Below are 16,594 nucleotides of genomic sequence, written 5' to 3'. Positions count from 1 at the left end.
GAAAAACTTAAACATTTTTGTCAAAAAAGTTAGAAAAGTGAAACTCATTTCATTACCCATGAATTGGAATTTGATGATTATGGCTTACAGATAAAGAAAACGTGAAATTCTGTCTCACAAAATTGGAATATTGGATCAATAAAAACAGGACCTTTTAAACAGAAATGTCAGGATTCTGAAAAGTATGTTCCTTTGCACCCAGTACTTGGTTGGGGCTCCTTTTGCATAGATTACTGCATCAATGTGGCGTGTCATGGAGGTGATCATCCTTTGGTTCTGCTAAAGTGTAATGGAAGCCCAGATTGCTTTGATATCAGCCTTCAGGTCATCTTCATTGTTGAGTCTGGTGTCTCCCATCTTCCTCTTGACTACAACCTATAGATTCTTTATGGGGTTCTTGAAAGGGGTGTTTGCTGGCCAATAAAGCACAGTAACACTATGGTCATTGAACCAGCTTTGGTACCTTTGACAGTGTGGGCAGATACCAAGTCCTGCTGGAAAATAAAATCTGCATCTCCAAGAAAAGAAACTTGTCAGCAGAAGGGATCATGAAGTCCTCTAGAATTTCCTAATAGATTGTTGCATTGACTGTAGACTTCGGAAAACCCAGTGCACCAACACCAGTAGATGACATGGCACCCCAAACCATCATTGACTGTGGAAACTTCACACTGGACTTCAAGCAACTTGGAATCTGTGCGTCTTCACTCTTCCTCTAGACTCTGGGATTTCCACATAAAATGCAAACTTTACTTTCATCTGAAAAGAGGACCTTGGACCACTGAGAAACCATCCAGCTCTTTTTCTCCTTAGCCCAGGTAAGACGGTTCTTTTCACTTTAACTTTTTCAGTTATTAGACCCTGAATTTTGGGTTTTCATTATCTGTAAGTTATAATAATCAAAATTACAAGAAAGAAAGGCTTGAACTATTTCACTATGTGTACTTATGAGTGTGACTTTCTGAAATGAGTGAGATAAATATCAAACCTTTTCACAACATTCAAATTTATTTTGCTGTATTAGTAAATGATCCCATTTTGCATTATCTACAGGACCACAGGACCACAGGACCAGGATTTGGATAGCTAAGTTTTCTTTTAAACGCCACATTTTGAATTTTCTCAGGTTATCGTTGTCCGATGTTAAAATTTATTTGATAATCTATAGTATTAAAGTGTGACAAATAAAAAGCACAAACCAAAGAAATATGTAAGAGGGTAATTACTTTCATGGCACTGTATCACTTAAGGGACAATGAAACCTGACTGCTTTGGGAGTTTAAAAAATAAAATAAAAATGTCAGAAATGGTCAGCAAGTAGCCCTAGCATGATTTATTGCTTTGCATTCAATTGTTAAGGGGTTTTCCTAAATTACCAATATCCGACTAGGATAAATTTAAGGATAAGTTTAATGAAACTCATCCAAATGCAGAAATGTCGCCACCTAGTGGACAAATAACGTTAAACAATAAATAAAAGTCAATGAAACAAAGAGTGTAATAAAAAAGTACAAATTTTATTTTTTGTTTTTACAAAGGCCAGTTCACCCATTTTTTTTTAATAAACAAAATATAACAGCTTGGCAGCGCCCTGGACTGATGAGAAAAAAAATATAAAGACACACAAAATATAAAAAGGCTCGTCACTATAAATGGAAAACAGGAGACAAATGAAGAATAAAGAGCTGAACGACGACGAATGTTAAACTGCATCATGGAAAAGAGCTTAGAAAACATAAAAGGCAGCAAATAAGAAAAACAAGGATTTAGGCAGTACAGAACAAGTGCTTCATATATATATATATATATATAAAAAAATCCATCAAAAGACAGCCTTGCTGCCAGCAAAATGTACAGAACCATTGAGGGGTGTTTAGGCTGTGGACCAACTCTGATCAGCGCAGCACTAAACCCTTTAACAAAGCTTCACAAATGATGTGTAACCCCCTCCCTCCCACCCATGTTTGGCATGAACATACTACTCTAACCAGCTGATGAGTAAATGAATAGAATTCAAACATCTCGCACAAGACAGTGTCACAGAATGCAACAATATAACAAAATCATAGCAAAAACTTCCTTAAGACGAGAAAAAAAAATAAGATGCATTTGGTTGGCAACAGAACACACAACATCAAAAGAAACAAAACCAAACGAAGGAATGTTTACAGCATCAAATCAGCGAATCGAATCGAGTATGACATGAGACAGGCTTGCAGCGGGGGGTTTCCAGTCCGAGTCCCAGCAGAAACACGAGTAAAGTAACACGAGGTGCACTTGCCTGTGGCCTTTCAAACTAAAAAAACGAGGAGAGATGGGGCCGCGGGGATTACGAGTGCCGCATCTGCAATTCTCTTCAGAGCTTTCCTGTGCAGCTTCAGTGTCAAAACCTGTGTGTTTAGTGTTTCTGGTACTTGCAAATTTGAAACTGAGGGGTCATCAGTTTTCCAGCCAAAGCTGTGAATGGTTCAATTGTTCTTCTTTTATCATTCGTTTCCCTAAATTAACTGAAGCTAAAAGTTATTTTTGCACATGAAGAACAACAGCAACTCTTCCTCCATCTCCTGCATTCTCAAGGTAATAATTTCAGAAAACCCAAAGAATGGAGGCACTAGGCATAGGCTGGTACCTGTTCTGAGGAATATCGAGGTTTTAAAGGAGTTCTGGTCTCAAAACAGGGAAAAGTTTCCATTAAATACTTTCCTATGCTTTATATACCTTTAACAAGATGCCAGAGTAAATACCAGAGTTTCCTCCACATGTATGGAGCACAGACTAATTCAGCACTGTCCCTTCTGCATCTGTTCCTGTGCCCTGCCAGTCAGCTGGCTGAAAGAACGCTTCTACAGTCAGAGAGAACTCTGGCGCTTTCTCTGGCATCTCATAAATTAGACTTTAAACTGCAGAAACGGCAGGAATACAGATTTCACTGGCTGTATAGAGGATAGAGTAACGCGGTGCTCCCTCCCCCACCAGTTGCTGCACACTGAAAGTCAGCTGGCTTAAAACAAAAACAACTATGGTCATTTGTAAGTATTGCCAGTCACAAAAAGACCTGGACAGACATATTCTGTAGACATTATAATTATAATAATCAACAATATGTTGTTTTAGCAGCATTAAGAAGAATTCTTGGTATTTGAAATATAAGCAGTTTGATTATTTGTAACATTTCTGTTTTCTGAAAGTTAACATACTGGCCAATGCACAAGGGCTGAAAGTTAAATGGTTTTTCCTGAAATTTGATGAGCTTTTAGGTCAATATTGCTCCTGAATAACAAAAAAAAAAGATCTAAACTTCCACTTCAATTCTATCATCCAAGCTATACACCATGTTTGACGAACTCAAAACGCAGGCACCAGACACAGGTCGATCACTGGCATCTAGATTTTAAAAGGTCACAGATTCAAATAGTGCAAACAACACACGGTTCCTACAGTGAGATGCCAGAGAAAGAACCACGAGGGAACCGAGCATTTCTTCAGCTGTCTGCAGCTTAGAGTAATGAAGCACCCCGTCCCCCACCTGATGCTGCGCATTGCTAGCCAGCTGGCTGAAAGAAGGCCCTGCACATGTTCGCCTCGCTTACAACACAGAGAAATCTGTGAATTTGGAAATACTCCACGTCCTCACAAACATGGGGCTGTTACAGATCAGAACTATAATGATAAACATATTTTAATAGCTGTAGGAATAATTGCTGCTGTTGTTTCTGAAATGAAAGCAAATAAACATTTTTGTGCCGAAGTTTGTTAAAGGTACAGGACCTATTTTAAGTAAGGTTATACCAGAATGGTTCTATTCTCAAAACGTATGAATCATTTCAGTCATACTAAAAACGTTGGCGCTACGCAGGCTTTTCCTCTGGCTGTATGGAGCACAGAGTTTGCAGCAGCCAACCCCACCTTCACCTGTTGCTGTGCACAGCCAGAAAGCTGGCTTAAAGAAGGCTCTTGCACTTTTCCTTTGCTTAAAAGAAAGAGAAAGCTGATTTGATTTGCCTCGGGTAAAACAAATATAGTCAAATGTCTCACGACGAGCAGGATAAACTGTTTCTGTTCTGTTTGACATTGAAACAAAACAAATTGTTTCTTAACTCTAGGTTGTTAAAAGCATGAGAATCTGTTGCTGGTTAAACTCCTATTCTCTAAATTCTTCAAAGTTACAGGATATTTTTGCAAATGAAGAAATGCCAGAAAGCTAACTCCTCTATTGTTGAGATCAATATAATATCTGACAACTAGATGTGCAGGAACTCAAAGGAAAGGTGACTATTTACGTCTACTTTTGGCCTCAACTCGCTGCTCCCCAGCAGATAACCACGGTGATGAATAAAAACAAGCACCTCATAAGTACTACATTCTTCCATTTAAACATGTCAAGTTTCATACATGGTGCATAGAGAACTTCACCTTATGGTTAAATGATAGCAACAAAAAAAACAAACAAAATGTACAAAAGATGGAACTGCATAAATCCCAACATCTCTAGTGCATAGTCACCAAGACCAGATGGTGGACTCAGGCCTTTAGGGGGAAATGCTGGAAACATGATTTATGCCCATCTGTTTCAGAACTTCAATGGAAATATTTGTAGATTCAAAAGAAGAGTCTGATTCAGTCAAACCGTGTCGGATTGATCATATATTTACAAAAATCCTCACCTGAATGTTTTCATGCAATAAGCTAACATCAAGTTAAAAGCGTATCGTTGCCCCACCTCTCTCTTTATGAGAACAAAAAAAAGCTCGAACCAGTAAAAAGAAAAGTCCACTAAGTTGTTAACTTTAAATTATAACAAAATATTTTATGCCAGGGTTGGTGGCCCTGGCGTAAACCAAACATCCAAACTGAACGACCAGAAAAGGAATTCAGCTTATTTCTAAGGGCTTATTTAGAGTTTAAAAAACAGCTTTTTTTTCTTCAAGTAAATCAGATTTAATGTGAATAATCAAATTTTGAAATTTAGAATAGCTTAAGATTTCACAGCCACCAGAAATAAAATAAAAGAAACATCAACAACTCGTTGGTAAATGAAGATTCCCTTCTTCACTGTGCTGATAAACTCACTCCATTAGACTGTAGTTACACAGTCAGAGTGACAGAAAAAATGGGTTATGATGATGATGCTGTGACTGTATGGAGAGCACGCAAACAACAAACGTGAGCGGCCAAGTTTTTTTCCTTTTCCACGAGAAGACCGTTTGATTATCCAAGTAGCTACAGAGTGTATAGATCCTACGGATACTCCTCTGCACGCTGACCGTCCTACCCTTTCAATACAAAAATTACAGTACGAGAATTGACGCAGAGCTTAAACCACTGGATTTAGGAGTTTAGGTAATGCCAAAGACAGATTTGCATGAGTAGTCAAGCTTCTGGAGGGAATCTTACAGTGAGTAGGTGTTTGTGTGCGTGTCGGGGGGAGTGGCACGAGTTCATGGGGCGTGTCAGTTCATCAAACAGTCTTCGCCCTCTGTGTCCGTGTCTGTGTCCGAGCACGCGGTGTCCATGGCGACGTGGGTGGGGCTGACGATGACGGCTCTCCTCTGTTCGTCCTCCGCGCTGGCTCTTCTCTCCTGAGTGCGCTCGATGTGCTGGATGGCCTGGGAGGACGAGAGAAGAGAAGAACGTTGTCACTAAGCGGCTAGGAGAATGCGCTGTGAACAAGAAGAGCTAGAACTGATCGTATCTGGTCCTGAAATCAACCTCCAAATACTGTTGTTTTTTTGTTTGGATAGCAGCAACTTGGATAACAACCAGGTTTTAAGTTGAGAAAGGAAAGCAGGCAAACTATTAAAAACTGCAGTTAAACTCAAAGAAGCTGATCTAAGGGTTAGGAGCATAGCCCAACAAAATCAAAACCTGCCCAAAAATCTGGTTTTATGCAATTTTCTGTCCCAATACCCTGATGAGAAAACCAAAAAGGCCTTTTGTCCTTGAGCGTGGCAACGTTGTTTTGATGCAAGGCCTCTTGCAACACTTAATAGCTGCCAAGGTTGGATGCATCAAGAGTCATTTTACACTTTTTAACAGACCCTGAGGATTATGGGACCAAAAAAGTCAAGAAGTAAACCAAAAAAAGTGACCTGTGCAGAACCAGAGGGTCCGAGAGGTCCGTAAAGACACCGGCTGATCCTCAACCCACATTAAGGCCCTTATTGATGCTGGCTGCACCTAAATAACCATTAACTAGCATTTAAGGAGGGGCTTATGATACAGAAAACACATCTCCTCCCACGATACATACTGTCTATGTCGAGATTAGCAGGTCAGCACCAAACATGGGCCAGAGAAAGATGGAACAAAACTGTATGATCTAATGGCCATATGATCTGGACGGCCCTGATGGCTTCCAGCTTTACTGGCATGACGAAGAGATCCTCTTAGAGCCGTTTTCAAAAACCAGATCACAGTTGCAGAACATGGATGGTCTTCATGAAGCCATCTTCACCACAACTTTCTGAAGTTAATAACAAGAACGATGGGACTAGCTTTTTTTTTTTAGATGTCCAGAGATGGACGTCTAAAAGATTTGATTTGTGAAGAGCTGGTCTGTCTAAAACAGGCATCTGAGGCCTGTCTATATGTACCAGCTCCTTGCAAGCAAACAAATGGATCTGTGCATCTTTATATTGACCTGCAGGATTCTTTGCTCAAGCTAAAACAAGCTCAGACCTGCACAATGGTGTCCAGGTTCTGTCTGGAGGTGGACACGGTGCTGGTGGGGACAGGTGGGCTCATGGTCACCACGGTGACGTGATGGTGCTGGTTTAGTGTTGGAGCTGGGACGATGACCGTGGGGTGGTGGGTTGGGGCAGGTGGAGCCAGCACCTGAAAGACAGAAGACCAGAATGAAACCAAAGCCCAGATCCTGTTTGTCACAGCTTTTAAGACAGGGACTCATATTTTCTCCAATTTTCTGAGCAATCTGCAGTACAGATCCTTCAGAAGAGAGAGTGTTACCTACCTGAGGACTGTGTGCTTGTCTGTCTGCAGCAGCCGCGTGGATCTGCTGTAGCCGCAGCAGCGTCTGGCTCTGGATGAGTGCCTGCTCCTCCTCCACCTGCTGGGTGATCACCTTCAGACGCTCTGGCTGCAGCTGGCCATCCAGAGACCGTACCTGCAAGTGGAAATGAATCCATTTCACGCATTCAGAGCATATCCTTAGAAGGGGGTTGTGTGGAGTATTTATGACTAGGCAATACTTTACCTACAACATACAGCAGTCACAGAAAAAGCATGAGAATTTCTCATTTAGGGTTTTTCCATTAAAGTAGTTCCAGTTCTTAACTATAGGCTGGTGCAGGACCAGTCTATTACTGGTACTTTAATAAGGACCAGTGCCAGCTTGGAGCCTCGTCATAATATCACTAAAAACATTTTTACAGTTAATATTTGATCGTCCTTTTGTTATTTTTTGTAATTAGATTATGTTTATTTGGCATCCCTGCAAAGAGATTCCCTGACATCACGGTCTTGATGTTTTACGTACGTATTAACGTATTATGCATGTATTAATGTTCTGATGGACACATAAAAAACCCCGTTTGGAAGATACATAGTGACAATGGTGTGAACTGTTCAAAAACCCTCCCAAAAAATAACAAAATGCTTTGGATCACCATAAGAATAATTTAAAGAGATCAAACTATTTCTGTAGATGTAGGAGACCTCTCCTCAAGGCTTTTTAATTTTTTAAAGGACTTCACGTTATTAATTTTGGATCCAAGTCAGCTCTCTTTATAATTGCACTGCTGCAGGTGTTGCTGTTTACCTTCCATTCAAACAGCTTGTTTGAGTTTCTGTGTGTGTGTGTTCAGCACCTGCTGCTTTAACCTGCTGTTCAGGTAGATTCAGGATGTGACCCAATCAGGAACTGGCTGCTGCACTGATAAATGTGTCAGCGCCACCGTCCGAATTGTGTTTCAACGTTTGCTTTTCTAAACCATGGGTTAAGGGTCTGTTGTCTTAACATTGAGGATGGCGGTCGTTCTGGACGTATTTACAGCTTGTTAAATATATGGTGAGAGTGAAGAAGTTTATAATGATTAAACGCACAGCTGAGATCACCTGCTCCTCCAGCTGCATGCGAGCCGAGCGCTCCTTGTCCAGCTGCTGCCGCAGCTCGATCATCTCCCTCCTCAGCTCCTCCACCTTCTCCTCCTCCAGCGCGTCCGGAGACCCGATCCCTTCGTCCTTCTCTTCGGCTCGCCTCCTTTTGGGCGATGAGCCGCTAAACTCCTGTGACGGGAAGGTTGAAACAAATGTATCATAAAACAGCAATAAACCAAAACGGACACCCTGCCTGGACACAGGAATAAACGACACCATAAGGCCCTTAGAAATGGGTGAGAAGTTTTCAACAATGGGACCTGAGAGTGATCAAGCCTGTGGGGTTATCAGAAAAATCCACCCAGCTGTAAAACCGTAACAACCCCCGAGGCACCTCATCACACACTGCTCGGGATTCAAACTTTGTAGTTGTCCTGTCCTGAAATACAGGACAGGACAACATTTTTTGCCAGACACGTTCTGCTGCAGATAAAGTTCTTGTCTGACTGGTTAGTGGCCTCTGTCAGGAGCCTCTCAGTCGTTAAAAGAACTTCGCTGAAGTGGGAGGAGCAACCTGCTCAGAGTTGACCCCTGCTCCTGACCCCTCACTGGAAAGCCTCACAAAAACACACCCTGTAAACCTAAAAACTCACCTGATAGGTAACGGCACGAACATTTCATCCCTGTAAACAAGCAAGTTAGTAGGCATGTACTAACCATTACATATTGTTTTTTTTTTAAGCTCGGTATTTATTACTTACTGCAGATTTTATATTCCACCCTATTTCTAATTAAACCAAAATACCCCTGAGTGATAATAATATTTATCTGAGTCATTTACCGCAATTTCCTTACAGCAGACTAAGAGTGGAAGTCAGAAAATGACATCTGCGGTCAAAGTCAGTGTTAACTGATCTAAAGATGAGGAAGAAAGGATGACTGTTGACTACGAAACATGATGCAGCTATTTAGGCAAAAAACTGCAAATGCAGAAAATGAAAATGTCAAAGGGGGAAAATGAGCAACACCCTCACACTGAGTTTTTAAATCAATGAAACCTGAGCTACCGTTTCCAGTAACATGCAAAACCCTACGATTATAGTCATAATCCTAACTTCAAAAAATTATGTTTTATCTGCAGCCCAAAACTTCATTTAACTAAACAGGAACTCTGGTCGGACCAAGCTGCAGATTTGCTCTGACCTGCTGAATCCAATAATCTCTAATAGCGATAACCCACAGAACGCAGCTTAATGTGTGAGTCAGGTTTGGGTTACCTGGATAAAGCGTTTCAGCTGGTTGTTCTGGGTTAGAAGCTGGGTTTTTTCTTGCTCCAAGGTAAAGATGTAGTCTGCTGTTTGTTGAAGGATGGCCGCCTTGCAAAAGGAGAAACCGCAAGCTCAAGTTAGGGACAACATTAGAAGGGTTTAAGAAATTCCTGACAGTCCGTGAAAACATCAGAGATGAATGACCTTAAATTCAAGGAGTTTCTCATTATAGAGCGGGAAAAGAAAAAGACTACCTTGCTGAGTTTCTCGCCGTCTGTGTGGGGCAGGAGTGTTTTGAGGGACTGAAATCCAGCGTTGATGCTTTGCATACGGCGCCGCTCGTTGCTGTTGGCTATTTCCCGGCGGATTCGTCTCTCCTGGTCCTGGGCCGTCTCCGGACTGAGGGGGATGTTCGCCAAGCTGAAAGAAATCAGAGGATTAAAATTATTCTACCACGAAGTGACAAAGGTCTTCATCATTCACATCTGTGCACCTTAAAGTAGAAAGTAAAACTTCTGCCAAAAGGCTGGTGTTGCATAAAACCTTTGTCAGAAGAGAACTTGGACCAAGCTGGCTGCAGAGTGCCTTATAACCACTGAACCTTTTTACATTGCATCCACAAATTTCTGTTTCTTTACTTTATAGCTTATGTGACAGAAACACACAAAGTAGGGCGTCAATGTTAAGCGGTAGGAAAAGGATGCATGTTTTTCTACACTAATTGCAAATACAAACCTCAAGAGTGGCATGCATTTCCTCTCAGTATATTGTAACCTAATAACCCCAAAAGAAACCCAGTGCAACCAATAGGCCCCCTAATTAGTCAACAGAGTCCGACCAGTAAAAACGCTGTAAATTAAAACACTGTTTGCACAGTGAAACATGGCAGGGGCAGTATCATGCTGTGGGGAGGTTTTCTTTTCGAAGGGACAGGGAAGCTGGAATATGATGCTGGAGGTAAATACAGGGTTATACTGGAAGAGAAACAGATGCTGCAGAAGACCTGAGGCTGTTGCAGATCTTCACCTTCCAGCAGGGCAACAACCCTAAATTTACAGCTGGAACAACAATAAAGTGGTTTAGATCAATGCCAATTCATGTGGTAGAATGGTCCAGTCAAAGTCCAAACCTTGCAGCAAAAGGTGATTCTACAGAATTTATTATTTCCTTTCCATGTGACAATAATGCCTTACTTTGAGCGGGTCTTTCACACAAAATCTAAAACATGTTGATGTAACGTGGCAAAACATGAAAATGTTGAAGAAATATGAATACTTTTGGAAAGCTCTGGAGATCCTAAAAACGCTGCATCTTTTCCCCTCGAGGTAAGCCTTGGTAAAAACTAAGGCTGGAGTACATAACCGTTGCAGACCATCAGTAAAATTATGTCAAAACTAAGTTTTGGTGCATTGCATAGTATGATTATTATGATTCACTGCATTTGTATTATTTGTATACATAGGAAATATAAAAAGGGAAACCCATAAGTACAACTTTGCATTTATTTTAACATTCAAAAAAGCCCCTTCAAGAAAGAAAAATCATAAACATAGTGTGCAATTCTTTGTTAGAGTGGCAGCATCAGCGGGGAAAACGGTCTGCAGACTGACAATGATGCTGCGAACCTTTAACCTGGAGCTTTGATGGCGACCTCTTCACATTCCTGAAGTCTAGCTCCACAGAGGTGGTGAATTTGGCTGAACTCAGTTACCCTCTCCACCTTACAATGTCGGACGGCATGCTGGTAAAATCCTTTTTCTTATTTACTATGAGGGGGGCGGGGGCAACACCAACGACAAAAACGGTCAAAACAAACCTGAAGAACTGGATCTGCCACGTTTAAGTCGGAAGGTCAGACACAATGCGGTTCACGTGGCTTTAAAGCTCAGTGTAACAGAGAGCTGAGCAGCCGTGCTCTGTGGGTAAATAAAATGGAAATCTCTTTCAACCAGTGCTGTGTGCGTCTGTTTCATTCACCTTTACTGCCATCTGATCACTGAGAATCTTCTCACCTTAGAAAACATTTCAGCAAATATTTTTGTTATTAATATTTCTCATCTTTAATTACATTTTAAAACAGTATAAGTTGGACCAATAAAAAGAAAAATCTTATTTATTAGTGGTTCGTCTTCATTCAGAAATGGGAACTCTAAGGTTTATAGTCGGAAAATTTGACAAAATTGAAAAAGAAATTACATTTTCTGTGTGAGGAAGAAAGGTTTCTCACCAACCCTGACCTCAAAAACATGGCGGACTTGTTAATAAAACTTGACTGTCGAGTAATAAACCGTTTAAGTTGCGCTTTTGATTATTTGTATCAACAGTGCAAATACAATCCTTTGATCTCGCACACATGCAGACTTATAGAGCCTTTATTAGTGATCGTGCGACAGTGTATGAACGTACAAAATGCAGAGAAAACCATTATTAGCTTGTAATACCGGCAGGTGTAAGCCTGGTTGAGGACCATATCAATCAGCAGATAGCAGTGTTTCTGAATTTCAAACTGGAACTCAAAGAGTTGAATGTCATTCTCAAATCCATGTATTGACGTCAGAAGTAAATGAAATACCACATAGGAGGTTAATTCATCAAATAACAAAATCGCTTCAGAGTATCACTAAAGTAGGTGGAAGTACCAACAGTGGTACTTGTACAACAGTTCTGAGAACAATGATGTGTGCCATTTATAGGCCAATGCAAAAAATGTAATCTCTTTACAGAGTAAATAAAGTATGTTGATATACAACTCTTAAAATTAGCCAAAATCCCAAATATTTCTGTTGGAAGGATGCAATATATGTGGGTATGTCACCATCAGCGAGTCTGCAGCTGCCGTTATTGTGCCAATGGTTTGACTGGTGATTATGCCCCTGGCTCAGCTGCAGCTCTCAAACACAGCTACTTATTTACTAATCAGAATACCACAAGTTATTAATTACATTTTTCATTCTTGTTTACAACATAGCTGGGGCATAATGTTGGAAGTTTTATGTTTGACTTACCTGAATATGAATAGAAATTTTTCAAATAAACCAAATAGTCTAAGATAATGTTCATGCACCTTTATGTTAAGAATCAGCGTGAGCACATGTTCAGTTTACGCTAACATTTAATCTGAGGTTTATGAAGCCATGCATGGTGCGGATCACATTCAATCTTAAAAATATTTTATAACTGAATTGTTTCATTTGAAAAATAATGTTTATAAGAAGAATGCTCTATGTTGCTGTTTTTAACAACGGACATAGCTTTTTTTTTTTACAGTAACAAATGAGACACAAAGGAAATTGAGGAACATTTCAGCTTTTAAAGCACTTTGGCAGAATTAACCTGCATATATGATCAAGTCGGACCTTTTACTAATATTAAAGGTTAGCTACGTTGGGACTCGTTGAATAAATATTCAGCTTGAGGTATAAATCCGAGACAAGTGATGAAAAACAAGCCAGCTGTAACATGACGTCACACTCTAGAGTGAGGACTTTCCGCTCATTGCTACCGCCAGGGGGCGCGTCTTCGAACGGTAGCGGTTAGTGAAATTTGACACCACCAGCAGAAGCAGCAGCAGGCCCCCTTGGCACCGAGAACAATGCTGGACGCCATTAGCACCGAGCTAATGCTTTGTCCGCGGACAGTGAAGAGGCAGATATACGCTTGTGTTCACCACAGCTTGCGCCAGGCGACACTTTTAAATTAAGAAAAAGTGGTGTGAACATGGAGTTTAAAGAAGCCTTAACACAGTCTACATGGTTGCGTCACAAGTGCGCAGCGACATATGACTAGCTAGCGAAGCTAAACTAATTTTAGCACATGACAACGACGTCCGCTACAGGGAGCAGCTGTTCGAACACGCAAAGCCGAAACCCCACTGAACGAACGCAAATGTTATACATCTGTCCAGAAAGCATTTAATAATGTTTATCGGTGAAAACAGATTAAGGTTTTAATACACTTTGTGATTTGAAACGTGATTTGGTGCGGCTGCGGCGATCATGTTAACTACCACGTGGTTGGCGTCCATCTGGACGTGAATGCATTCACTCCACCTCGCTTTTTCGCAAATATCCCAAACATATACTTTCGCCAACATAAATAACTCGCCCAGCACATTTAAAATGTATAGTTTGTCTACAGTAGCGCCCAGCAGCCACAGATGTGACAAAAACCATCTAATTTCAAGAAGCGGATTCCAGCTGCCAGTAGCTAACAGCTAGCATGCTACCTGAAGTCCCCCTTGCACCACACACACAAACACACACGCCACGGCCACATGAAGAAAATCATTCATGCACATGGTACCGCTGCACCCCATTTTATAATTTTGAGGCTTACACACCTGCACAGCCCTCCGATAACATCCTTCTCCGTCCGCTTGAAGTGCTGCAGGGATGTTATCTTCTCTGTCGGCATCCTGACATAGTCCATGCTTTCACAGCCACCTTCTGTAGTTCGTGTTTGCTGTTTTCTTCCCCTTCCCACTCGTGAAGTATTACGTGTTTCGTTTATATCGCAGGACTCCCAAAGTGTCCCCCAGTAGCGTCAATCCTAAAACCCCGCACTAAAATTCAACCCGAGAAGGAAGGAAAAACTAGAAGTAAATTCGAGCTGTGTTTCTTTCCACAGCTGATGGGGTTCCCTTCAGTGTGTGTGTGTGTGTGTGTGTGTGTGTGTGTGGCTTCCAGCCTCCGCCTACTACGACGCTGTGTGTGTGTGTGTGTGTGTGTGTGCAGCTGATCCGTGTGAGGCGGGAAACAGCTGGTTGGAATCAGAGCTGGTTTTCCGGAAAACCGAACAAGCAGGGCTCTGTTGTTGAAGCTCCGCAGCAGGAACTGCAGTTCTGCAAATCAGCCACCACTGAACAAACAGACTGGATCAGAACTGCATGAGATTTCATGGAAACAGTCAGCGGGACAAAGAAAGCTGTGAGAACAAAGAGAGGAATTAAAGGAAGACACACACACATATATATATTAAACCACACTCTATGCCAAGTTAATTTCCAACCACCATTAAACTCCAAAGAAGAAGACCCTAAAAACGGGGCTGTTACGGGTAGCATGAGGCGATACCTGGACCCCACGGAGGTTGCACAGGCAGTCCAACTCCACCAGGAAGACACATCAATATTTGTCATTGCCTGAAGGTTTACTTTGTCTCCAGAGCTTGGAGGAGATTACAGGAGACAGGCAGTTACTAGGAGAGCTGGACAGGGCCGTTAACCCATCCTCAGGTTAGGTCCTTAACCCATCAGCAGGATCTTATTGTTCTGATGTATTATTTTAATAAAAAAAATTAAATGTGAGTGGAAAATTATCATAGTTAACAGAAATAAAGGCTTGAAAACATCAGTCTGAGTGTAATTAAGCTATATAATGTGTTTCATCTAGTGAATTGGGTTACTGAAATACGTGAACCTTTCAAAAATATTCTAATTTATTGAACAGGCCTGTTTATGCAGGTGCATCTCAAAAACATGTTTATATAATGTATTCTATATTGTTTATTTTATATTTAAAAACAGGATTAATATGTAATATAAAATAAATAATAGGTATCATTGTGATAATTCTTATATATTACATATAGCACAACAAAACAGGAATGTCACAATTAAATCTTAAAAATACATTTTTTTGTAAAAGAATTAAACATAGTAATTGTATTATGCAATAATAATAACAATAATAATAAATTCTAAATGAAGAATATTTTTTTTCTGATCTGGGTTTTAAAGAATATTGCATCATGTCTGTTAGTTATTTCTCAGACATTTAAAAAACAGGAGGCTGAGCGAGTATATGGTCTTGTTTTGCTGTCTCTGTGGATGCTTTAAAAAAATAGTTGAAACATTTCATTTTTTATTAGGCTTGTAAGTCATAATTTATGACTTACAAGCGTTTAACCTTTTTATTAGGTTTATACTGTTTGTAATTTAATTGTAGTCCTGTTTTACAGTCTTTTGTGACTGTGTATCTGGCAAAGGTGCTTTCTAGATAAACTTTTCTTACCTATCTGCCTTCCCACTAAAAGCTGCCTAGAGGTATCAGATACTTTAACAGAGCCAACAAAAAACTCAGCTTATAGAAACAGTTAAAACTGTATACACAATGTTATAATCAGATATTAGAAAAAAAGCAGCTGCACACAAAATCAATCAATAACCAATGCCTATTGTTAAATTATACTGCTAGTTTCAGGCGGGTAGTGAGATTAGCTTTATTTATTTTATAGATTATTTAAGGTTTATTTTGGTGTCATTTTAGTAGACAAACAAGGAAACTAATTTAACTAATTTAATCCACTGTCCAAAGGGAGACATTTAAACAGCGATCTCACAAAACATGTGGTAAAAAGACTGGGGGGATATTCCTGTTTAGTCCAGTAGGTGGCAGTATTGTACAGAAATATTTTCAGCATTACTGTTTTAACCTTTTTATTATTAATTTACAATAAAATGCAACCAGTTCTAAAAAATGTCAAAATTGTTGTTTACATGTTCAGAACTGGTATTCTGCTAAATGAAGCAGCCTAAATCGGATTGAAATAAAATTCAAATCAAGATGAAATCTCTTCTCTAATGAATTAAGTCTTATTTCCAATTTAAAAATACCTGAAATAGCATATCAAGCATTACTCATGTCTTATCAAGTAGAAACCTCAACTTTTCAAATACATTGACAGCTTTCTTAAAATTAATGCCCATTCCAATATATTCAGGGGAATATATATTGGCTGTCAAGCCTCTTAAGCTCAGTTATAAATTAATTTAGCTTAAAAAGGCTACTAACCTCAAGGGATGAACTGTTGTAGTGTCTACACATGGCTTGGAAAAGAAGCTATTCAAACCCATTTCTGTGGTGTTTCAACAGCTGCATAACCCTACCTTGTTCTGCTTAGGCTTCCCATTCGGGCAGTTTTTGGGCTTGATGCTTCTGTTCTTCACTTTTTCGTTTTCTTTGAATACAGTATGCTAGCTTGGTCTGGCACCAGAACTGGACTGAAAAGTCCAAAGAAAAAATTAAAGACCTTAGGAAGATTTGCAGAACTATTGTTTAAAGACAGTCTAATATGTTCTAATTACATTATATAATTGCAAATAATATAAAGTCAGTAAATTTTAAATATTCATTATTTAATACAATTATCCATAGTATCTCTATTATGTAATATTAATAAACTCAATTGTAAATATATATTTTTTTCTGATATGGGTTTAAACAATATTGCATAAAACCTGTTGTTGCTCTAATTGCATTTGTCTAATTCAA

General features: G+C 39.9%; 1 protein-coding gene across 2 annotated transcripts; it reads right to left on the bottom strand.

Moving 5' to 3' along the window:
• Positions 1–5,129: 5,129 nt before the first annotated feature.
• On the bottom strand, positions 5,130–14,413 carry LOC124868848 (transcription factor AP-4-like). Of its 2 annotated transcripts, none has more exons than XM_047366475.1 (7): positions 13,663–14,413; positions 9,578–9,743; positions 9,333–9,431; positions 8,074–8,244; positions 6,971–7,123; positions 6,679–6,834; positions 5,130–5,606 (listed from the first exon to the last, which is right to left on the bottom strand). In XM_047366475.1, exons 1-7 carry the CDS (start codon positions 13,749–13,751, stop codon positions 5,451–5,453), a joined length of 990 nt encoding a protein of 329 aa, XP_047222431.1. In that variant the 5' UTR covers positions 13,752–14,413; the 3' UTR covers positions 5,130–5,450. The 2 variants fall into 2 exon arrangements, with proteins under 2 accessions (XP_047222431.1, XP_047222430.1); XM_047366474.1 differs by having other exon boundaries at positions 8,062–8,244; positions 13,663–14,401.
• Between the last annotated feature and the right edge of the window lie 2,181 nt (positions 14,414–16,594).

The sequence above is a fragment of the Girardinichthys multiradiatus genome, chromosome 5 (assembly GCF_021462225.1).
Source record: "Girardinichthys multiradiatus isolate DD_20200921_A chromosome 5, DD_fGirMul_XY1, whole genome shotgun sequence".
NCBI lineage: Eukaryota > Metazoa > Chordata > Actinopteri > Cyprinodontiformes > Goodeidae > Girardinichthys > Girardinichthys multiradiatus.
Note: the sequence above shows the minus strand (reverse complement) of the source record. Positions and strands in the feature narration are given on the sequence as shown.